The following is a 25,512-nucleotide window of genomic DNA, read 5'->3' on the forward strand; positions in this document are numbered from 1 at the left end:
GTTATTTTTTGAGTTATTGATAATGGCCATTCTGACTGGAGTTAGGTGGTATCTCAGTGCAGTTTTAATTTGCATGTCCTTGATGATTAATAAGGTTGAACATTTCTTCATGTGTCTGATGGCTACTAGTATGTCTTCTTTTGAGAAGTGTCTGTTCATGTCCTTTGCCATAATGGGGTTGTTTGTTTTTTTCTTTTCAGCACGTTTGAGTTCCTTGTAGATCCAACACATTAGGCCTTTGTCAGACATGGAGTTGGTAAATACTTTCAAGGCGTCCCAGAGATTTTGGTAAGATGTTTCTTCATTTTTCACTTTATCTTTTAATCTCTGTTTTGATTTCATCATTGACCCAGGAGTTGTTTAGCATCGTGCTATTTAGTGTCCATGTCTTTGTGGGTTTGCAGGGAACCTTGTTGGTGTTGATGTTTATTTTTATTCTACTGTGGTTCGAGAAGGTACATAACAAAATCTCAATCTTTTGAAATTTGTTTATCCTTGATTTATGGCCAAGTATGTGGTCAATCTTAGGGTACATTCCATGTGGTGATGGGTAGAATGTATATTCTGTGGTTGTTGGGTGGAGTGTTCTGTAGGTATCAATTAAGTCCATTTGGTCAAGAGTCACATTGAGATTCTGAATCTTGTTGCTGATTTTTTTTCTCTAATGATCTGTCTAGGGTTGTGAGTAGGGTATTGAAGTCCCCAGCTATGATATTGTTAGAGTCAATATCTTTTTTGAGTTTTCCTAGAAGCTGCTTTATGAAAGTTGGCGTTCCTATGTTGGGTGCATATATGTTTAGGATAGATATTTCTTGTTGATGGAGTGAACCTTTTATCATTATGTAGTCCTTATGTATCTTTTTAAATTTTTGATAGCTCAAATGGTATTTTGTCTGAAATTAGGATCTCAACTCCTCCTTTCTTTTGTGTTCTGTTTGCCTGAAAATTTGTTTCCCACCCTCTTACTTTGAGTCTGTGCATGTCCCTTCTAGTGAGATGGGTCTCTTGAAGGCAATATATTGTTGCCTGGTGATATTTTATCCATTTTGTCATTCTATCTTTTCAGTGCTGCATTTTGTCCATTCACATTCAGGCTAATTATTGAAATGTGAGAGTTGGTCCCTATCGTAATGTTCTTATAGAGTTATTGTTGCTGTTCCTCTTTGTTTGTTATCTTTCTTTTGGTTTTGGGTTTGGTCTCTGTGTGGTTTACTCTTTTCCCTGTACTCTTATGAAGAACGTTGTTCTTTTTTCCTTTTCTTCTGTGTTTAGTACTTTCTTAAGTATTTCATGTAGAGGTGGTCTGGTGGCAGTGTAAATTCTTAGGGATTGGATATCTGGGAAAGATTTTAATTCTCCCTCACTGATACAGCTTAGCTTGGCTGGGTAGGTTATTCTTGGTTGAAATTGTTTATCTTTTAGAACTTTGAAGATAGAGCTCCAAGCTCTCCTAGACTGCAAGGTTTCTGTAGAGAAATCTGCTGCTATTCTAATTGATCTTCTATGGTTGGTGATCTGGCCTTTTTCTCTTGCTGCCTTTAGTATTTTTTCTTTTATACCTACTTTGTTTAGGTGAATTATTATGTGTCTGGGAGTTGTTCTTCTCATTGTGGTCTTGCAGGGGTTCTCTGAATCTCTTGTGTTTGAATTTTCGCATCACTGATAAGATGAGGGAAGTTTTCTTCAATAATCTCATGGAATGTTTGTTCCAAAGTGGCCTCTGTCTCTCTTTGTGTTTCAGGAAGTCCAATTGCTCTTAGGTTCAGTCTTTTGAAGTAATCACTCATCTCCTGAAGGTTTTGTTCTGTCTTTTAAAGCTTCTTTTCTATGTTTTTGACAATTTGGGTTAGTTCTATATTTTGGTCCTCAAGCCCTGAGATTCTTTCTTCTGCTTGGCTAATTCTGGTTTCCATGCTTATCAGTTTGTTGTTTATTTCATTCACTGTATTCTTTACTATTGTTATCTCAGTTATCAACTCCTTCCTAGTTTCTTCTTGTTTCTCCTCAATTCTTTTTAATCTCTCTATTAATGTCTTGATATCTAGGTTTGCATTTTGAGACCAGTCATTCTGGGGGCTCTTCATTGTTTGCATTCCAAAGTCAGTTTTCTCAGTGTCTACCCTCCCAGGCGTCTGGGAGAGACTGATATTCTTCTTTTGGTTTTTCTTCATTTGTATAGATTTTTCTCTCTTCCCATTTCCCCCCCCTTCTTTAATTCTGTTTTCCAGGGAAGGTGGGGTTGCTTCTACTTATTTTGTTCAATCTCCTGTTCTTCCTTATGAGGGTCCTCTGGCTTTGTTCACTTTTGAGGCAGGAGTGTGGGTTGGGGGCTCTACTTTTTGCAGTTTTGAGTTTTAATTGAGGGGGAAGCTGTGATTTAGAATCTATCTGCAGATCCCAGTATCCACCAACAGGTGTATGGGCACACTGGAGTGCATTTCCCACTGCCTTACAATCTGTCCATGTATTGGGATTTAGGTTTGCTCCCTGTAACAAAAGGAGGTACAAAAAAGGAACATAATGGAAGAAGGGTGGGTCAAGAGGAAGTTGGAGAGAGAGAAGAGTGAGAGGGAAAACAGACATACATACCAACTAACGAATGAAAAAGAGACACAAGGCCAGAAAAGAGTGAAAAACAGACACACAAACAAAATTCCCTAAAGCATAAGTAATCACATAAAGGCAGTCCAATAAAATCATGCCTTTTGATGCATTTTTCCCCAACACAAACAAGTAGTCTAAATCAAAAAGCAAACAAAAGTGAGCAAAACAGTCAAAACAATAAAATCAAAAATCAAAATAAGAAACCAGACTAGCTCTGGAATCTTTCCCGAGTGTCTAAAGTCTCTTCAGCTCTGATCTCTAACCTCTCCTCTTTGCTTTCATTGCAGGCAGATAGATTTACTCCAAGCTTGGGTTGGTTCCCTTGGCTTGCTGCCTGAGAGGTCTGTGACAGGGCTGAGTTGCCTGTTTCTGATTTGGTATAGGGGAGGGCCTTTTGTCTCCTGTTTAGTGATGTTACCTTAGAAACCAAGGTGGAGGCTGCTCATAGATGGGCGGGGCAATGCAAATCTCTGCCTGGAAATGGCCAAGGTGGGCAGCTCCTCTTTTGTGGATCTTTTCTCTCCACCCGTCCTTTCTCTCTACTCATCTAGGTCCATGAGCAATCCACTATGATGGTCTGTGGTGGTGTATCAGGCACCAGGGATCAGCAGCACAGCTGGGTGCTGGATCTGGTGTGCCTCCAGCAGCCTGGAGTGGAGGAGGGAGCTGGAAATTTCCTCTTCTGGAGCTGAGAGTAGCTGATTAGCACCTCCTTAAGATATACTGTTTCCTTACACAACCGTGGGGTCCCAGACTGGGTGCCTCAGTCAGAGCAGGGACCAGAGCTCCAAAGGGTTTGTGGTGAGCAGTGACAGCGACTTTGGGCCCTGCACAGGGCACTTCAGTCAGGAATGGAGCTGGTAACTCTGAGGGGCAGGTGCTTAGAGCCTCCCTGGGTGACAGCGGCTTGAAATAGGGCTGGGTGGGGGCCCAGAACCCAGGGCAGGGGGTTGGAACTCTGAGGAATGAGCACTGAGCTGCTGGACTAGGATCCCAGTCAGGGAGGGAGCTCGCAGCAGCTGAGTGCCAGGCGGATCTGTGTAGCCAACGAGGGAACCCAGATCTCCACAAGGCAGTATCTTAGGGCCTCCACAGGCAGGGGCTGGTGGCTTGGGGCTGGGTCGGACATTGTTGCTGGAGAGGGAGCTGGGATCTCCACATGGCAGGGGAGTGGGGCTGCCTATGGTGGAGCAGCAGCAGCTCAAGGGCTGCAATAGATGGCCTTCCGTGGGACCGAGGGTCTCCAGGCCTTGGACCATTGCGGCTGGTGGTGGGCAGGGAGGTGGGGGAAGGAAAGTAAGAGTCTTTTTGGTAACTCACTTTTGGAGAATCTCACAGTCCCACCTATGCCTTCTCCATCTTACCAGAACTCCCATTTCTTCTTTTCCTTGACCTTGTTAATAGACATGTTCTTTGAGACTTTTGAGATGAAAATGGGAGATTGAAGAAGAGCAAGAGGAGTTTGTATGAGGGATAAATGAAAAGGTTTTCAAGGAATTTTTGAGACGAGAACTTGGGTCAAGTTGTCCTGTGAAAAAAGCTTATGGGAAAGAAAAGGAGGGTTTAAAAAAAAAGTGTCTCTGAAATTTTCCCGCACATGTTGTTCAATTAATGTGAATTAACCTTCCATATACCATCAGAGTTCAATGAACCCAATTATAGTTTTGTGCCTTTTTTTGAGCAGTTCTATCTACAAAAGTTGATACTTCAGGACTCTTATTCTGTTTCAGCAGTTTTACAAAGAACAAAGATAACATTTATTTTTTAAAATAGAATAAAATTAATCATATCAGAAGTATTGCATCTTCTTTGAAGAATGTTTAAGACAGGAGACACCTTGTTTGTAGCCTGTTTTTAGCTTTCATTGAACACAGTTTAGCTTTCATTGAACACAGTTCAGGATAAATTTTTCTTTTTCTAACCTCAATATCCAAATAGAAGAAAATTGACAGAGGAGGACATTTTACAATTCTTAGACAAATCAAAAGACAAATGTAAAGAGCTGCAGCAAGCACTCTGGACCAACCCTGTCCAATAGGGTAGCCACTAATCACATGTGACTTTCAAATACTTGAAATGTGGTTAGTTTGAATTGAGATGTATTATAAGTATAAAATAGACACTAGATTTGAAAACTTAGCACAATAAACAAGAATGTTGGATCTCATTACTACTATTTTATATCAATTATATGTTGAAATGATCATATCTTGAATATATTGGATTAAATAAAATATTAAAATTTAATTTTACCTGTTTACTTTAAAATTTTCAATGTAGCTACTAGAAAATTTTAAATTACATGTACAGCTGGCAACATACTTCTATTGGGCAATGCGGTTTTCAACACTAATATTGATAATGAAATTAATCATCATCAGTAAGTGAAATAAGTAAGTTAAATAGACTATACGTCTTTAGATCACAATTTCCTACAGTATTAGATCAATGTCTTCAAGCTCATAAATCAAGGCGTAAACAACATATCTCTAAGGACCATAAAATAGAGTATTCTCTTTTGCTAAAAGGATGTATGACAATATTCTTTTACTTTTAATAATTTTTAATTTGAGACAAAGGGGTTTGCTCTGTTTAAGTTTTATTAAAATTTCTAATGAGTTTTTCACTATGTTTTTATTCTTCTGTAAATTACTTGGAAAATGACCTTAAAAACAAAAAAAATTAAATGGATTTATTTTATTATGATGATGACAATTTTCCTTGCATTCTAGGAGTCAAGAACTTGAGTATTTGTGGGTACTAGACTTTTTAAAAACTTAAACCAGCTCTGATCATTTGGACATTTGGATCTCAACATTACGTGAAGAGCAGTCACAAAGAAAGTTATTAGGGAAGCTTTTTCTAGATTTCAGTAATATAATTATCAGAAAAGAATGTAAAATTACATACTGAGGCAAAAACTCTGAATGTTGTTATAATTAAAAGAAAAATTAATAGGATTGAGAATGTAGTCACCATAGACAAAAATGCTTCTCTTTTAATGAATATCTCAAGTAGATATAGCCCCTAGAGAAAGCAAATTGTTCTAGACTTTATAACATTTTCCTTAGGCATTTGAGGCAAGCAAAATAGGCCCTAGTTCTTTCCAAAGAATGTTTCCAAACCACATTTATTTTAAAATATTTTTCAATTTAATTTTCCTTTGCATTAAGTGTATGATTCAAGAGAATTTTCTTGCTTAACTGAAAAACACAATGTGTTCAGCAATTTAATAACAAACACATGAGAATCACTCACATATACCAAGTGCCTTTTATATGTAAGGTCCAGAGTTAAACCCGGGAAGATAAAGATGAATTAATCTAAATCCCAACTTTACAGGAGCTCACAGTGTGATGAAAGTTGAGAAAGGGAGCAGAGATATTCAGATAAGTGGATTTAAATGTTATAAAGATGGGAGAAGAGAAATGGAAAAGAACTTGTACTGAGCATCATCTCTGTGCCATGGGTTTTTTTATATATTATGTCATAAAACTTTAGATAACAAAAAAAGATACACAAATGAAAATTTTAAAAATCCCACATCCAAACCCCCCCTACATTTGATATTTTACCTTCTAAGCTTGAGTGTGTGTTCTTGTAAGATGCAAAACATATACAAAGGGGCCCCTCAAAAAAACTGGGATTTGTTTATTTAAAAACTGTGTATTTATTCTTACATGTTTAAACTTCAGTCACCTTCAAAGAACTCTTCATTTGATGCAATACACCTATTGGGACGCTTTTTCCACTACTCAACACAGTTTTTGAACTTGTCAATTTTAATGCCTTTTAGTGCTTCTGCCATTTTTTTTCCACTTCTTCCACAGTGACAAAACATTGCCTTTTGAGAACTTTTTTCATCCAAGGAAACAAACAAAAAAAAGTTTGCTCGGGTTGAGATCAGGTGAATAGGGAGTTTGGGGCACAGGGGTCATGCCGTTTGGGGTCAAAAACTGCTGAATACTCAATGCAGTGAGGTCAGGTGTACTCATAAATGGGCAAAATAATTGAAAGAATCTAAAAAAAAAGCCATTGAAGGCAAGCACAGCCTCTCACAACAATGCTAACTGGTACACTGATGCTGATGGGTTCCTAGAACACTTAGCTAGTGGAGGAGGACTACAGGGGGGCCTACCCTCCAAAATATAATTCCAGTTTTGGGGGAGTGTCCCTCATAAAATGTGAATTAATGCTGGTATTGGTACAAGCATTAATATAGGCATATAGACAGATGAAACAGGATAGAGTTTCTAGAAGCAAAAGCCTCAGTTTCTCAACCAACTCATCTTTCACAAAACCTCCAGCAACCACCACTGGGAGAGGAGAACCTATTTAGTAAGTGGTGCTGGGGAAACTGGCTGACCATGTACAGAAGAATGAAAAAGGACCCCTACCTATCACCATACACAAAAATCAACTCCAAGTGGATCAAAGACCTAAACATAAAACCTCAAACTAAAAGAACCTTAGAAAATGCAAGAGACAACCTTATGGAAATAGGAACTGGCAACCAATTCCTGATCAAAACCCCAAATGCCCATGCCATAAGAGAAGATAGACAAGTGGGACCTCATCAAATGGAAACGTTTCTGCAAAGCAAAAGAAACCATCAAGAGAGTATGGAGACAGTCCACAGCATGGGAAAAACTATTTGCCAACTGTACATCTGACAAAAGCCTAACATCCAGGATCTAAAAGGAACTCAAACGTACCAAAAAGAAAAAAACAAACAGCCTGATTACAAAGTGGGCAAAAGATATGAATAGATACTTCTCAAAAGAAGACAGATGAGCAGCCAATGGACACGTGAAAAAATGCTCAACCTCACTAATCATCAAAGAAATGAAAATTAAAGCCACACTGAGATACCACCTAACTCCAGTCAGGGGGGACATCATCAATAACTCATTTTTGTGTGTTAATGTATAACTTTGTTGGAGGAGAGAATCTACTTTTTTTAAAGAAGCAAGTTCTAATCAAAACTTGGAGAAGCGCTTCATTTTTCTGAACCTCACTAAGTACAGATAACACACCACTATGATTGAAATTATTAAATATATTTTAAAATAACCAATTGACTCTGATACCTGATCTAACATAAACAGTTCAGCTATTGACATGGAGACCTAGGGTTATTATTCCCAGCAGTGAGTTTTGGTTGAATAACACTATCAAAGTAAGTTAAGTTGCTGTTGCCTAATCTTCCTGGAGAGACTAAGGGCAGCCAAAGGCCACACTTTCTCCCTGAGAACCTGCATCCTCATGCTGTTCACCCCTCTGCCACCCTACTCTGCCAAGCCTTCCAGGCATCCAGAGAAAGCCTCCCAAAGGGAGACTTATACCTTTGTAAAGCCTAGATTAAGTAACTGTTTTAACCCTTCAGAAGGATATTCTCTCTCAAGGAAACTTTAAGCAGTTTTGGAAAGTAATTTTCTTCAGACCACAGCAATTGAAGTGTACTCTCAAAGACAGCCTGACTGACTAGATGGTCCCCAGAACACGTTTTCCCTTGCCCAGGTTTCCCCCGATCCAAACATTTCGTTTTCAGAAGATGAACAAATTGCACATGAAATTTGATTTTATCTAAAACATCAATACAGAGTAACCCTTGAACTCTAAGTATATATATATCTAACTTCTGTTTCCTTTTTACATCTCAAAATTCCCTTCCTTCTCACATTTCTCAACATTTCCACCCTCACAGAAAATAAAATGTGTCAGCACTACACAGCACAAATTAGCATGCTTTCTCCAAATTGTGCCAGTTGTTTGGAACTTTTTGCCATTTCAAGGAGTCAAATGGAGAAAAAATGTCATGGGCATCTGATGAAACAAATTTGCAGACACTCAAATGCTCCAGTTTATGGAAGTCCTTTGCACCACTGTTGCTGGTTGGGGAAATCTGAAAAATACTTTGTCTGTAAACAATCTGTTTTAGTGCCACATGTTTTCTAAATGTCTTTGCTTGCTGACATTTAAAAAAATTAAAAGAACATATTTGCATGACAACAAGACCTTTTGTCTCTTATACAATTTCTCTATCATAGAAATTAAAAAAGAAATAGGTCATCTTGCCCAACTGTTTGTGAAGGATCATTCTCTAAAGAACACTTCCCAGAGCTTTGGCCTGCCTCATTTTAAACTGCTAAGATTTTTTTAATGGCCTCTGCTCTCAAGTTAAATAAAACTTTTTATTAAAATGAGAACTTCTGGAGCTAATAATTTCTTTTATTTTTGTTTATCTATAGAATGTCCTATTTTAGGTTTATATTTTTTTAAAAAACAAGTTTTATATTGCAGTAACTTTCTGTCCACAAAATTTCTGCGGGCACATGGTATAATTTTACCTCCCCAGCCCTGAAGTCTTTTGGGGGCATGTGACTTCTTTGGTTGATGAATAAAGAGCAGAAGGGATGTATGTAACTTCTGGGTTTAACCCCCACTGTGACAATTTGCCCCCCTCTTCCCACGTTTGCCAGATGGCAGAAGTCCATTTCCAGGTGAAATATTTATCCAGAGAGTCATTTAGAGCTCCTCTGCCTCCTTCCTGGGATGGCCTTTGTGGAGGAAAGATAAATTATTAAGGTAAATAAGATAGAAAGTGTCTAGCCAATCACAACTGGTACTTTCAAAAATGTAATGATAATCAAATTAAATCAAATCAATAAAATGTTTTGTCTTATACATGCACATACATGTGTATGGTAGCATTATTCACAATAGCAAAAACATGGAACTACGCGTGCTGTCCATCGAAAGGAAACTGGATAAAAAAAATGTAGTACATATACACGATGGAATATTACACAGTCATAAAAAAGGACAAAATTATGAACTTTGCTGCAACTTGGATGGACTTAGAGTCTGTAATACTGAGTGATCTATCACAGATACAAAGAACTGAATATCACATGTTCTCACTCATGAGTGGACCTTGAACAATTATCATAATACTATAAGAAAGGGGTTAGCAGTAGTGGGAAAATACCAGGGGAGGGGGAACACACCTCATCAACAAGAGTACCTGTATAATGGACATTTGTATACCTAACCCTGAATTGTACCCCACATCTTTAAAATTAAAAAAAATTTTTTTAAAGAAAGTGTTTTGTCTTTCTTAATACCAGGCAAAGAAAAAAAATTCTTATCAATTACACTGATACTATCACTACTACCTTTCTATGTACTGCTTGACCTGAAATCTGCATAAATTTTTTTCTACAGAAAATTAGGCCACATTATATAAATAAGGTGAAGAAAGTTGAATAGGTGCAGAGATGGGGATTAGAATAGGAGATTATGACATGAATTGACCCCTCATTAATTGCAATATCTCAACATGAAAATATGTAATAAGAGCTTGAAAAATGGATAGCAACTTCAACTAATATCTCATATTCCAAGATCTGGGGAAGTAACAGTACTTCCCCTTAGCAGAAGTACCTAGAAATAATAATTCAGTTTATATGCTGTTTGTGTTATTTTGCGGCAAAAAGTAAACTTTTTAGAGTGAATATATTTACATTGCCGTGATTTCTTAAATGAAATACTTTACTTCCCTAAGTTTGCAAACAGATGTTCTTTACATCCCTTACTTACGTTAAGAAATATTTCTCTAAAGGGTTGTAAAAGTTACAAAGACAGTTTCTATTCATATTATTTAGTCTTATCCTCAGTAACAGCCCAATCACTATTTAGCATTTCTTATGAATTTCCATTCACAAACATTTCTCATTATGATCTACTCTAATTTTGTGATTGTATGAGGGTTTATTTAAGATAGTGCTTATAAAGAAATGAGAAAAGTAAAAATACAATATAGGCTTCAGCTAATCCTAAGGGGAGCTCTAGTGTTGGGCCAGACCTACAGAATAGTTCCCAATCAAAGTAAGGTCAGGTTTTACAGTACTGCATCAGTCAGTCATTGAATGCAGGTTGATCCTATGAAGAAAAGGAGAGGGTGTAATCTTGGGATAGTGGTGCTCCCTCAGCTGAGGGAAATTACTGGCGAGAGATTCAGCCCTGAGTCATCAGTAGTCAAAATTAAAAACTCAAAATGGATCACAGACCTAAATATAAAAATGAAATCTTCCTGGATACATACAACCTACCAAGAATGAATCATGAAGAAACAGAAAAATCTGAACTGACCAAAGACGAATAATAAGATTGAATCAGGAATAAAAAGTAACAAATAGTCTCTCATAAAAGAAAAGTTCAGGACCTGATGGCCACACAGGACCTGATGCTGAAACCTACCAAACATGTAAAGGAGAACAAATATCAACTCTTCTTAAACTACTAACAGTAATCGAAGTGGAGAAAATTTTTCATAACCCTTTCTATGACGCCAGCATGACTCTAATACCAAAACCAGACAAGGACACAACAAAGAAGAAAACTATAGGCCAATATTCCTGATGAATATAGATGCAAAAACTATCAACAAAATACTAGCAAACTGAATTGGACAGCATGTCAAAAAAGAATATTCACCATGATTAAATGGAATTTATCTCAGGGTGCAAGGAAGGCTCAATGTCCACAAATCAATAGACATGATATATTACATCAACAAAATGAAGGGAAAAGACAATTTGATCATCTTAATTGATTGATATGATGAAATTCAACATTCTTTAATGATAAAAACTTTCAACAAATTAGGTATAGAAAGAATGTACCTCAGTATGATAAAGACCATTTGTAATAAACCCACATTTGACACTGTACTGAATGGAGAAAAGCTGAAAACTTTTTCCCTAAAATCAGGAACAAGACAAGGATGCCTACTTCCTTCACTTTTATTCCACGTAGTCCTGAAAGTTCTAGCCAGGGCAATTAGGCAAAAGAAAGAAATAAAGGCCTCCAAATTGGAAAGGAAGACATCAAATTGTCCCTGGTTGCAGAAGACACGATCTTACATGTAGAAAACTCTAAAGGCTTCACCACAAAAATCTGTTCAAATAAACAAATTAAAACATTGCAGTATGTAGAATAGTGATCAATCTGAAAAGACATCAAGAAAGCAATTCCATTTACAATTGCTACCAAAACAGTAAAATATTTGGGAATAATTTTAACCAAGGATATAAATTCAACCCACAAGATTTCTATAGTGGAAAATGCAGAACACTGATGAAAGAAATGAAGGACATAAATAAATGGAAAGATCTACAGAGTTCATGGACATAAATTAATATTGTCAAAATGTTCACACTACCCAAAGCAATTTATAGACAAAATGCATTCTCTGTCAAAATACCAATAGTATTCTTTACAGAAATAGAAAAATAATCTTAAAATTTGTATAGAGCCACAAAAGACCCCAATAACCAAAGTAATTGAGCAAAAAAGAACAAAACTACCTTACTTCCAAATATATAGCAAAGCAATAGTAATCAAAACTGTATGGAACTGGCATAAAAATAAACACATAGACCAATGGAACATAATATAGAACCCAGAAATCCATGCATTTATAGCCAATTGATCTTCAAAAAAATACCAAGAATACACACTGAGAAAAGGATAGTCTCTTCAATAAATGGCGCTGAGAAAATTGGATATCCACATGCAGAAGAATAAAGCTAGTATCCTTTCTCTCATAACTTACAAAAATGAGCTCAAAATGGATTAAAGACTTAAATGTAAGACTTGAAACTATGAAGCTACTAGTATACCACATAGGCAAACCACTTTGTGACAATGATCTGGGTAAAGAATTTATAAATAAGACTTCAAAAACACAGGCAACTAAAGCAAAATTAGACAAGTGGAATATAGCAAACTGAAAAACTTCCAGACAGCAAAGAAAGCAATCAACAGACTGAATAGGAGAAAATGTTTATAAACTATGGATTTGACAAAGGATTAATATCCAGAATACATAAGGAAATTGAGTAACTCAGTAACAAAACAACAAATAATCTGACCCAAAAATGGGCAAAAGATCTGAATAGATATTTCTCAAAAGAAGACATGCAAATAACCAACTGAGATATAAAAATGTTCAATGTCACTAATAATGAGGGAACTGTAAATCAAAACCACATTAAGATATCATCTGGCCGGGTGTGGTGGCTCAGCCTGTAATCTCAGCACTTTAGGAGAACGAGGAAAGAGGATTGCCTGAGCCTGGGGAACTTGGTGAGACCTCATCTCTACAATAAATCACAAAAACTAGCTGGGCACGGTGGCGCGTGCCTGTAGTTCCAGCTACTTGGAAGGCTGAGGTGGAAGGATCGCCTGAGCCCAGCAGGTTGAGGCTGCAGTGGCCGTGGGCCTGCCACTGCACTCCAGTCTGGGTGACAAGAGTGAGACTCCAACTCAAAAAAAAAAGAGATACCATCTCACCCCAGTTAGAATGGATATTATATATATACAAAAGATAGTAAATGCTGGCTAGGATGTGGAGAAAGGGGAACTCTCAAATACGGTTGGTGGGAATGTCAATTAGTTCAGCTACTATGGAAAACAGTATGGAAATTCTGCAAAAATTAAAATATAACTACCATATGATCCAGCAATCCCACTATTGGATATATACCCACAAAGGAGAGGAAATCAGTATGTCAAAGAGAAATCTGCACACCCATATTTATTGTAGCACTATTCACCTATTCAACCTAAGTGCCCATCAATGAATGAATGGATAAAAAAAAGTATGGTATATTCACAATGGAATACTATTCAGTCATAAAAAGAATGAAGAATGAAACACTAACATTTGCAGCAACATGGTTGATTTTGGAGTACATTACAAAGGTGAAAAAAGCCAGACACGAAAAGACAAATACTGCATGATCTCACTCACATGTGGACTCTTAAAAAGTTGGTTTCATACAAGTAGAGAGTAGTATAATGGTTACCAGAGGCTGAGAAGGACAGGGGACTCAGGGGAATAGGGAGAGTGGGCTCAATGGATACAAAATTACAGTTAGGCGAAATAAGTTCTAGTGTTCCATTGCACAGCAGAGTAACTATAGTTAATATTATCATCATATATCTCTAAATAACTAGAAGAGAAGATTTTGAATATTCTCACCACAAGAAATGATGTCTGAGGTGATGTATTAATTACCCTAATTTGATCATTATACAACGTATACACTTATTAAAACAGCACACTGCTTTTTAGATTCTGGATATTAGGCCTTTGTCAGATGCATAGTTTGCAAATATTTTCTCCTACATGGTAGACTATTTACTCTGTTGACATTTTATTTTGCTGTGTAGAAGTTTTTTGGTTGGACTGGGTTCCACTTGTCAACTTTGGTTTTTGATGCATTTTCTTTTGAGGACTTGATCATGAATTCATTGCATAGGCAAATGAACAGGAGAGTGCTTCCTAGGTTTTCCTCTAGGATTTTTATAGTTGAGGGTCTGAATGTTTAAATCATTAATCTATTTTGAGGTAATTTTTGTATATGGTGATTGGTAGGGGTCCAGCTTCATTCTTCTACATATGGTTCACAATTTCCCGAGCACTGTTTGTTCAATATGGTGTCATTTCCAAAATACTTGTTTTTGTTGACTTTGTCAAAGATGAGTTGGTTTTAGGTCAGAGGTTTGACTGGAAAAAAACAAATAGCCTCATTAATAAGTGGGCAAAGGACAAGAGTAGACACTTCTCAAAGGAAGACATACAAGTGGCAGACATATGACAAAAATGCTCAACATCACTATAATCAGAGAAATGCAAAATGAAACTACAATGAGATACCATCTCACACCAATCAGAATGACTATTACTAAAAAGTCAAAAACTAAAGATGTTAGTGATATTGCAGAGAAAAGGAAACATACACTCTTAGTGGGAATGTAAGCTAGCACAGCCCCATGGAAAGCAGTTTGACAATTTCTCCAGGAACTAAAAGCAGAGTTATCATTTGACCCAGCAATCCCACTATTGGGTATACACCCAAAGAAACATAAGTCATTCTACCAAAAGGATGCCTGCATTCATATGTTTATTCACAGCACTATTCACAATAGCAAAAGCATGGAACCAAACTAGGTACACATCAGCAATGGACTGGATATGGAAAATGTGGTACACACATACCATGGAATACTATGCAACCACAAAAAAAAGGGTAATTTCCTTTGCGGCAACATGGATACAACTGGAGGGCATTATTGTAGTTGAATTATCACAAAAACAGAAAACTGAACACTGCACATTCTCATTTGTAAATGAGAGCTAAACACTGGGTAAGCACAGGCCTAAGGATGGGAACAACAGACACTGGGGACTCCTAAAAGGAGAGAAAAGGAAGGATACATATTGAAAAAATATCTATTGGGTATCATGCTCACCACCTGGGCGACAGGATCAGTAGAAGCCCAAACCTTACGTATACTTATGTAACAAACCTACACATTTACCATTTAAATATAAAAAGAAATTTAGAAAACCATGACACTGTATTCATATGTACAATTATTATGTGGCAATTAAGTTTTCTAAAAAAAGAAAAAATGAGTAAAAAAATCCCTAACACTATAAAACTTCTAGAAGAAAAATATAGAAGAAATACTTGTGATGTCAGGCAAGAATTTCTAAGATCAGATACCAAAAGCATGATCCATGAAGGTACAGACGGATAAATTAGATATTCTCAAAATTTAAAAACATCTGCTCTTCTAAAAACATTGTTAAGAGAATGAAAAGACCAAATACAGACTAGAGAAAATACTTGCAAAACATATCTGAAAAATTACTTACATCCAAACTACATTTGAAAAACTATCAATATTAAATAAGAAACAAACAACACAACTCAAAATGGACAAAAGATTTGAATAGATACTACAACAACAAGATATAAGGTTGGCAAGTAAGCAAATTAAAAGATGTTCAACACCATCAGTTATTAAGGAAATGTAAGCTAAAACCACAGTGAGAAGCAACACCACTTACCAGAATGGCTAAAATTTAAAAGACTGACCATAATAGGATTGGGAAGAATATAGATGAACTAAAACATTCATACATTGATGGTGGGGGTAAAATGATACAACCACTTTGGAAAACAGTTTGGCAGTTTTTTTAAAAGTTTAAAGTGTACTTACCACATGATTCTATCATTCCACTCTTGGATATTTACCCAAGATAAAAGAAAGCATATGTTCATACAAAGACTTGTGCATGAATATTGATAGCAGCCTTCTTTGTAAAAGACAAAAGCTAGAAATAACCTAAATGTCAGTCAACAGGCAAAGGATTGTCTTAGTCCATTGTGTGTTGCTATAAAGGAATACCCAAGACTGGGAGATTAATAAAGAAAAGAGGTTTATTTGGCTTACAGTTCTGCAGGCTGTACAAGAAGCATGGTGCCTGAATCTGCTTGGCTTCTGGTGAGGGCCCCAGATTACCTCCACCCATGGCGGAAGGTAAAGAGGAGCAGATATGGGCATAGAACATGTGGTAAGAGAGGAGAGGAGACAAAGGAGAGGTGCCAGGATCATTTTAACAGTGATCTCTCTCAGGAACTAGTAGAGTGAAAACTCACTCCTCGGGCAGGACATTATTTATGAAGGATCTGCCCCATGACCCAGACACCTCCCATTAGATGCTCCTATATAACATTGGGGATCAAATTTCAACATGAGATTTAATGGGGCAAACAAACTATATCCAGACTATAGCAGGGAAACACAAGCTGGTACATCCTATACAATGGGATACTATTTTGCAGTCAGAATGTACTATTGATACACACTACAACATGGATGAACATCAAAATAAATTCTCTGAATGAAAGAAGACAGTACAAAAGGGACATTCTACCTCCATTTATATAAAGGGCAAGGAAATGCTTGTGGCCTGTGAGCAGCTGGGGAGAGACAGGTGGGTTATTAAAGGACATGAGAAACTTTTGAGGGTGATGAATATGTTTATTATCTTGATTGTGGTGATGGTTTTACATTGGTATACATATCTCAAAAGTCACCAGCTAGTACACTTTAAATATATTGATTGGGCCTCTCAGTAAAGCTGAAAGAAAGCAAAGAAAGAAGAGAGAGAAAGAAAAAAAGAGGCAGAACAAAAAGTTGAGAGATATTTATTATCTTTTAGAATAGAAGAAAAAGCCGGGCTCGGTGGCTCAGCTTGTAATCCCGTGCTATGGGAGGCCAAGGTGAGCGGATTGCCTGAGCCCACGGGTTCGAGACCCACCTGGGCAACTTGGCGAGACCTCATCTCTACAATAAATCAAAAAAATTAGCCGGCGTGGTAGCGCGCGTCTGTAGTTCCGGCTGTTTGGAAGACTGAGGCGGAAGGATCGCCGGAGCCCAGCCGGTCCAGGCTGCGGTGGCCAGGAGCGGCCACTGCACTCCAGTTTGGGCGACAGAGTGAGACTCCAACTCAAAAAAAAAGAATAGAAGAAAAAAGAAACAAAATTGACCTATTTCCTAGAACAGTAGCAATCTTTATATTTAAATATAAATAGAAACATAGTTCTATATTGTTTTCATCTTAACCATAAATAGGAATATCTACTTTAAATCATTTGAAATAGTCATTTAAAGCACAAGTGATATATTGACAGCCTGGATTAATTAATGATTTAAAAGTTTGCTCATCAAAGGAAATAGGTTTTTGAAATTCATCTTAGAATGTGAGAATTTATAGATAAATAACAGAAATATGACCAAATATATGTTTCTAGCAAAATTAATGGTATATTACAAGTATTAAAAGAACAGAATTTATATAATTTGACACAACCTAAGGCACTGTTTGCTTTCCCCAGCTTATCAAATGTAAAATATTTTAGCTACTCTAAGACTGCTTTGTAAAGCTGACTTGCTATATGGTGTGTGAGTGATGATTTTCATTTTATAAATCAAAAACCAAAAAGTGCTTTCATATCTTTGGTACTTTAAATAAGATGCTTTAATAAAGTCATCACTAAATTATAACTTGAAAGTTAAAGGGCCTATGAGACTTTATAATGAGCCCAGTTTTGCACAATGAGTAAAATACTTCATACATATTCTACTGCTAATAAATTCATACCCATATTCTCACTTTTGGATGTGCCATTCCACATAACCAATGACATCGTGTGTTTTATGACACTCGTTTTTTTTTCTTGGAAACTCCTCAAACATTTTATTTTATTTTTATTTCAATAGTTTTGGGGGGCGCAAATAGTTTTTGGTTCCATGGTTGCATTGTATAGTGGCAAAGAAGTCTGGGTTTTAAGTGTACCCACCACTCCCACCTATGCACATTGTACCTGATAGGTGATTTTTCGTCCCTCCACCCCTTTCCCACACTCCCGTTCTGAGTCTCCAATGTCCATGATACAATTCTTTATGCCTTTGCAGACCCTTAGTTTAGCTCTCACTTCTAAGTGAGAACATGTGGTGTTTGGTTTTCTGTTCTTGTGTTAGTTCACTTAGGATGTACATCAATCATTTATATGTGTCTGGATTCTCAGTTCGGGGGAGCAATCCAGATCCTGTTCAGGTCAAGCCTTCGTGCAAAAAAAATTTTATTCCCTAAACAGTTTAAAAAGAGATTCAAAATAACATTCTAATTATCCAACAGACCTGAAGGACTAGGGTTGAAATTAATGGGAGACAACCTGGCACCTGAGAAGTGGGTCTAACTAAACTAACTCTTACTGGATTATCCCGTAGTGTTTCTGCCATACAGTGAGCATATTTGATCACTCAGCATCTGGTGCTCCTTGAATCTCCCTGAAACTCAATTTCTTAATTTCTAAATTGGTAACAACAACAACAACAATAATAGGGAATGTATCAATATAATAGCTAATAGCGATGATGCCAGGTACCACCCTCACCTGCTGCTCTACAGATTCAGAGGGATAATATAATTCAATGACCTGGTACTATGTCTGGAACGCAGTCCATTTGTTCTCCTTCAAGGGATACCAACCGAGGCCATTCTGATGTCTGAAATTTTGTTTCAGACATGCAGAGATTAATAAAGCCCAGTCCTTACTTTAGGAATGCACGGTTTACCAGGGGAGTTCAAAAGTTAAAGTAGCTTCAGAGAAAAGTGCAGTAAAGACGAATTTTAAAAAAACAAAACAAAACAAAACAAACGAAGGCAGACTATGGTTAATTCTGCTTGAGTGGCCATGAAATCTTCACAGAATTGAAAGGAGTTAATCATCGCAATATTTTCTACCAAAGCTAAAAATAATTATTTAAAAGAAGTAACTGAGATCCACCTATAATTTGGTTCCTGAAGGTATCTACCACAATCTGTTCTACTGAGTTCTATGTTCTAATGAGTTCCATGGCTAAAAAGAGACCAAATTTTGGAAAGAGGCAGCAGCAATTGTAGATATCCCACAACCTTGAAGTCTCTAATTCTAACTTCCTTCAGCTAAATGTGTTCTTTTAGAAATGTAAAAAGTCAGAAACTAAAGCAGAACCAGTTCCTTCAAGCCCTGGGGCTCCCAACCTTGTCAAATGTAAATTGGAAGGGGATGGTTTCTGAACTCCAGGAAACTAATTGGGATCCCCAGGCAGAAATCCTAAATGTGGTAATTGGCACCTTGTCCTTTTCAGTGTGTAGATACGACCAATGAGAGAGTTGCCCCTAGGGTACTGATTGATTAGCAACCTTAGAGAACAGGGCAGAAAGCAGAGCTCCGAAGTCTCCTATTTCCCAAACTTATGGGTCTCAAACAAGCAAAGAAAAATGTTTTCATATGGTCCAGTGAGTGACATTCTTTCTTTGGATAACAGAATCATTAAAAAGCTCCATTAAATAAAGTAAAAATTCATTATTATTTCTTTTCCCTTTCTAACAAAAAAGCAATGTAAGATTAAAATATCACTAGAGTTAGAAAACACATTTTAATTACAACCATAGTCTACTAATCTAACCTGATTTTCCTTTGACTTCCATTTCTTCAACAGAAACCCTCTTTGTGGAGATTATTAAGATATCAATAATTTGAGATATGAGAGCTATGTTGTTTGTCTGTAATCAGATTAAATGAACTACACTGAGGATAGTGATGTTACCATTTTGTGAACCCAAATCCTTGTGTAAAAGTGAGGTTCTAGCCGGGCTCGGTGGCTCAGCCTGTAATCCCGCGCCTTTGGGAGGCTGAGGTGAGTGGATTGCCTGAGCCCGCGGGTTCGAGACCCGCCTGGGCAGGCGAGACCTCATCTCTACAATAAATCAAAAATTAGCTGGGCGTGGTAGCGCGCGCTTGTAGTTTCAGCTACTTGGAAGGCTGAGGCGGAAGGATCGCCGGAGCCCAGCAGGTCGAGGCTGCGGTGGCCGGGAGCGGCCACTGCACTCCAGTCTGGGCGAAAGAGTGAGACTCCAACTCAAAAAAAAAAAAAAAAAGAAGTGAGGTTCTAGGTAAGTACACAAGGAAATAGATTGTTCTTAGCCAGTGATGCTGGAGTAGGAAAGGAGTGGTAGACCGGAGCTGCTAAATTCAGAAAGAAATCAAGAAATTAAAGAGCAAAGTCTCTTGGCCTACGGAGAGCCCAGTTGAAGGCTAACATCCCTAATAACTACGCTCCTGTATACTTGTAAGTGCTTTACCAACCATTTTCACATCCCAAGCATCTTATTTGAATAGACTAGTTAGGTCTCATCATCCTTGTTCTACAGATGAAATATACGGCTTCATGTAAGAATTTAAATGACTTGGCTATCATCACACAGCTTGGAGGTGGCAAATTTGAGCCTGATGCCAAGTCTTTTGATTCCTAGTCCTGTAATCTTACCCTATACCGTACTGCCTCTACATTAGAGTGAAATGTTCCAAAAATGTCTCTGGGTGGAGTCTAGAGAATCTTAAAACTGAATCAAGGTCGCTTGAGGGAAATATAGACGACTATTTTTTTCTTTTTTAGGGGAAATTCTCAAACTTACATAAAAGTAGACCTTTTATGTACTTATCACCCAGCTTCAGTACTTCTCAGCAACCTACAATTTAACCTGAAGCCTAGTGAGAGACACAGTGGGGGTCTGGTGGAAAGGACCCAGCTTTTCTGGGACATAATAGAACTCATAGAGCAAGAAGACCTCAAGGGTCAGAGCTAGGCATGTCAGCAGCTGAATTGAAAGAGAATGAAACCCAATATATCTGGAATACACCAAGATTTAAACCTAAACCTACCTAAACCAATTAATGTGTTGTACTCGATCTATATCATTTATGTCAGAACCCCAGGATTTCCTCATATACAAACAAATCTTTCAAAAAATAGCCCAGGATGCCTACAATATTGTAAGGCCACAGAGAGCGATGTTGCATTTATATGTCAAAATGGGAAAGGTTACAACATATCACATTTAACCTTCCCTTTTCCCCAATAACATCCCATACTTACCATTCCACCCAACATTACTGCAGTCTTCTACCTGGAAAACAACAATTCATGTTTTATTTAAAAAATATTTTATTGTAAAATGTGAAAACGCTATCAAGAAAATCTCAAAATTAATTTAGTTTCATTAACAGTAATGACTTTTTAAAACTAAAAAAAAATACAGACTTTATTTCTTACCAATACTGTGCATTTTTGTTGTATAACTGACTCCAAACTTCCAGATGTCATGCTGAAATAAAGCAAAAGTTGAGAATTCAAAATTTTCTTTCAGGCATGCACACGTGTATACACACACACTCCTATATCAAATAGATCACTACACTATAACATTTAAAATAAATTTTCTAAAGTATTTCTTCCAAATGTCAATTTCTGGACATTTCAAAAGGAAATAAGAACAATGGAATGTAAACTTTACTTGCAGAAGATAAAATAGCCTTTAAAGGTTCTCTTGAGAATAAGCAGTATGAACAGCACACTCTGTTCTGAAACCCTGCAAAATCTCTTATTTCAACTAAAAAAAAAGTAGAGGGAGGTTCTCTTGATGGTTTCATGAGGCTCTCTTGATGGTTTCTTTTGCTTTGCAGAAGCTTCTTCCTAAGAAGTAGCATAATTAGGGAATTCTTTGCCTCTTACACTATTTTCTCCCTTTTTTTTCTCTCAATTTCACCTTTTCTCTCCCTCCTGGATTGTTTTTCTATTAGCTTACAAACATGTTATTCATCACATCTTGAGCCCTTTTACCCTTTTACCCTTTTACCCTTGATTACACTGACCCCTTTTGCTAAAAATGTTATAGCAAAAATATATCTGTCTCGAATTCCTTTCCTCCTTTTTTGTGCTAAAATCACTGCAATCAGACCCTCACTAGTTCCATTCCACAGAAACCACACTTGTCAAATTCACCAAAGACCTCTGCAACACTATACCTACTGGTCATTTGTCACAACTCACCTTAACAGCTTTTGACATGACTCATCTCTCCCTCTTTGAAACACTTTCTTCACTCAGGTCCCAGAATACCTTTTCCACATCTATGCACTCAGTTTATTCTTCCTTCCTTCTTCACTTTGCTCAAATATCACCACCTCAGTGGGAGATTACCAAATATATCTCATTTAAAATTGAGTCCTTCACCTCATCACCACACTGTTTTTCTTTGAAATACAAATCACATTATAACATACTACATAGTTTGCTTATTATATTTTTTATATTTCTTCCTAACTCCTTGAAGACAAGAAATTTCTGCTGTTGTTGTTACTCTACCCTCAGCATCTTGAAAAGGGATAGAATGGTCAACAAATATTTGTTGAATGAATAAATGAGTGATCTAATAAATCTCATAGATTTAACAGATTCCATTCTATTGTTGCCCAACCAATAAATAAGGCCTTACTTTTATTTATTTTTTCTTTTTCTTTTTTTTTTTTAATTTTAAACACATGGGATACAATTCAGGATTAGGCATACAGTGGTCATCGTCCAGGTAAAGTCTGGGTTTCCCTTTGGTCCCCATTTGGCCTGGTTTGAGATCAAGTACGCTTACTGATGTTGTGTTCCTCCGTTGTGCTTTCTTTAAAATTTTTATTATAAAGATGTGGGGTACAATTCAGGGTTAGGTATATAAACATAGATAATGCAGGTACCCTTGTTGATGAGGTATGCCCCTCCCTCCCCTTGCAGTTTCCCTCAACTGCCAATCCCACCCTCCTCTTCCCCCACCCCCGACAGTTTTCCACTACTGCCAATCCAGTCCACCTTCGATGGGCAACATGGTTGGTTCCATGTTTTTGCTATTGTGAGCAGAGCTGCAATAAACACACGTGTGCAGGTATCTTTTTTGTAGAATGATTTGGGTTCCTCTGGATATATTCTCATTAGGGGAATTGCTGGGTCATATGGAAGGTCAATCTCTAGTTCTTTCGGAAATCGACACACTGTTTTCCAAAGAGGTTGTACTAGTTTGCATTCCCACCAGCAGTGTAGATGTGTTCCTTTTTCTCCACATCCTTGCCAGCATCTATTGTTGTTTGTGTTATTAATAATGGCCATTCTTGCTGGGGTTTGGTGGTATCTCAATGTGGTTTTGATATGCACTTCTTTGTTCATGTGTCTGTTGGCTGCCTGTATATCTTCTTCTGAGAAGTGTCTATTCATGTCTTTTGCCCACTTTTTAAAGACCACTTTTTCTTGTAGATCCTAGATGTTAGGTCTTTGTCAGATATACAGTTGGCAAATATTTTTTCCCATTCTGTGGGCTGTCTCCATGCTCTCTTGATGGTTTCTTTTGCTTTGCAGAAGCTTGTCAGTTTGATGAGGTCCCACTTGTCTATCTTATTTCTTAAGGTATTGACTTTTAGGGTTCTGAAAAGGAATTGGTTCCTAGTTCCAATTTCCATAAAGGTGTCTCCTGTGTTTTCTAAGATACTTATAGTTTGAGGTTGTACGTTTAGGTCTTTAATTCAATTAGAGTTAATTTTTGTGTATAGTGATAGGTAGGGGTCCTGTTTCAATCTCCTGCATGTGGTCAGTCAGTTTTCCCAGCACCATTTACTGAATAGTTTCTCCTCTCCCCAGTGAAAACCTTACTTTTAAATCTAAGATACTCGTATTATTTTCTATCTCACCATTTCTCTAATAAATACATTTTAAAATTTCTATATTTCTGGGCATGTTTCTCATTTTTACTCACTTTTCAAAAAATTTAGAAACATTTAAAACTGTTCACAAAGTAATCTGTGACTACTGAACAAAATAAATTCTTGCTTAGTGAAAGGAAACACCAGGGTTCTGAGAAATATAATTTGCTTCTCTCTCATCATATCTAAATCAGCAAAAACCAATATTTTGGTGCTTTCTACTTGCCAGTACTTCTTTATCACAAAATGGAAAACATAACTTTTGTCATCACAATTGCTGGGCAAACCAACAAATGGCCTTGAAAGACCTTAATAAATCAAACCCTCTTGCCTTCTAACCAATTTTATCCTTTGTTAGTGCACCTCACACAACTGATATTTTCACTAAACTGCCTCATAGTCCAGAGTATGTGTTTGTTCTTTTCTTAGGTTGTTTAATCTAACTCAAATACCCATACTCTCTTCTCTGTTTGTTGAAAGCTTACCATTTCTTCACATTATAACTCAAATGCTAACTTCTCCTAAAGCTCTTTTGACCCTTCTGGTCAGAAGCATTTCTTGCCTCTGTATTCTTCAAGTAGTTTTTGGATGCCTGCCTCTTATAGCTCTTATTACATTTCATGATGTACATAATTATTTGTCTACCTGTGTTTTTGCATTTCTCAGTGATACCTTCATAGAGGACAAGGACTGTGCTTTATTTTTTATGCCAAACCAAGAGAGTAATATTTAGTCGCTGAGTGAAGTCAAACAAAACATGTGATATACATACTCTGATGAGCCACAAATGCACCACAGAAAGTACTATTTGAAACCACCTTAATAATGTCTGAAACAAAACTACTGATTTTAAAATGAGGGAGTTTTGGCTGCCTGACAATAATATTTAAAGGTCATGAGTCATGGCCTCAAAGAAACTATAGTAATCCAGCATACAGAGCAGAATTCATGTTGTACAATAATTAAGGGGAAAAAAAGCTTTTAAAAGCCCATTAGTCTTGAGCTAAATTATAATTAACAATTGTATTTAGAAAGCCTGTTTTCTTCAGGGGTTATAGGGAAACTGGAAAAACTTCTTTAAATTTCTGTTGGCAGAGATTAATAATATGACGTATAAACCTTGTAGTAGTTTTTTTCCTGGTGCTTTACAAGAATATAAAAATTTCCTTCCTCGAAATGAAATATTTTTCTATCTGCCCTCTAAACATTTTACTCCATTCTTTTTTATGTTGAATTGGAGTAGTCATTAGTCACCAATTAGTCCAGGTGAATAAACGATTTTAATAAAATTGATTTGGGAATTCAGTCATTAAGCATCCCATTCTTATAGGAGAGGATTTCCTGAGAAAATGTTTTGTTCCTTTGGTTAATTGCATCCAGGGCCTCACCCTCTATGACTTAAATACCTTAGGAGCAAGTTCCCATTCAGTTTATGTAATCTGTGGAGAAGGTCTTTCTCAAGGGCATGAGAAAAGAGGAGAGGATGGGAAAGGAGAAGGGAAGGCAAAGGAGACACATGGAGCCAGCTTGTTCCTGCTTAGGAATAAAGGAGCAGAGTTGAACCTGCCCAAAGAGCAACAAGTCTCCTTTCTCAGAAGCCCTGCTCTTTCCTTGCACAGAACCCTCAGCTCCACAGACCAGGAGAACAAAAACCCAAAGGATTACGTAAAGTGAGAACAAAGTCCTACTTTTCCTTCCTTCCTTCCTTCTTTCCTTCCTTCCTTTCACACAAATATTCAAATTTTTTTTTTTTTTTTAATTTTAGCATTGTGGGGTACAAGTGAGAATTTACTACATAAGAAAATTACATGCAGGTGAACTATGAAAAGGAAATATAAGTATTGTGCCAACATGCAAAATTTCCAGTAATTAACTAGAAATCAATTACAGAGGTGAACCACATTACCATATTTGT

At 37.0% G+C, this 25,512-nt stretch overlaps 1 protein-coding gene across 1 annotated transcript in view; it reads right to left on the reverse strand.

Annotated features, from left to right (window-relative positions):
* CCDC192 (coiled-coil domain containing 192) overlaps positions 1–25,512 on the reverse strand; it is a gene marked incomplete at its 3' end in the record, with an annotated part of 177,818 nt that overhangs the window by 151,762 nt on the left and 544 nt on the right. The window contains 1 exon segment of the mRNA XM_021716216.1: positions 21,133–21,184. Within this exon segment, the coding sequence (XP_021571891.1) occupies positions 21,133–21,184 (52 nt within the window).

The sequence above is a fragment of the Carlito syrichta genome, unplaced genomic scaffold (genome assembly GCF_000164805.1).
Source record: "Carlito syrichta isolate Samal-C Ts95f unplaced genomic scaffold, Tarsius_syrichta-2.0.1 Scaffold308316, whole genome shotgun sequence".
Lineage (NCBI taxonomy): Eukaryota > Metazoa > Chordata > Mammalia > Primates > Tarsiidae > Carlito > Carlito syrichta.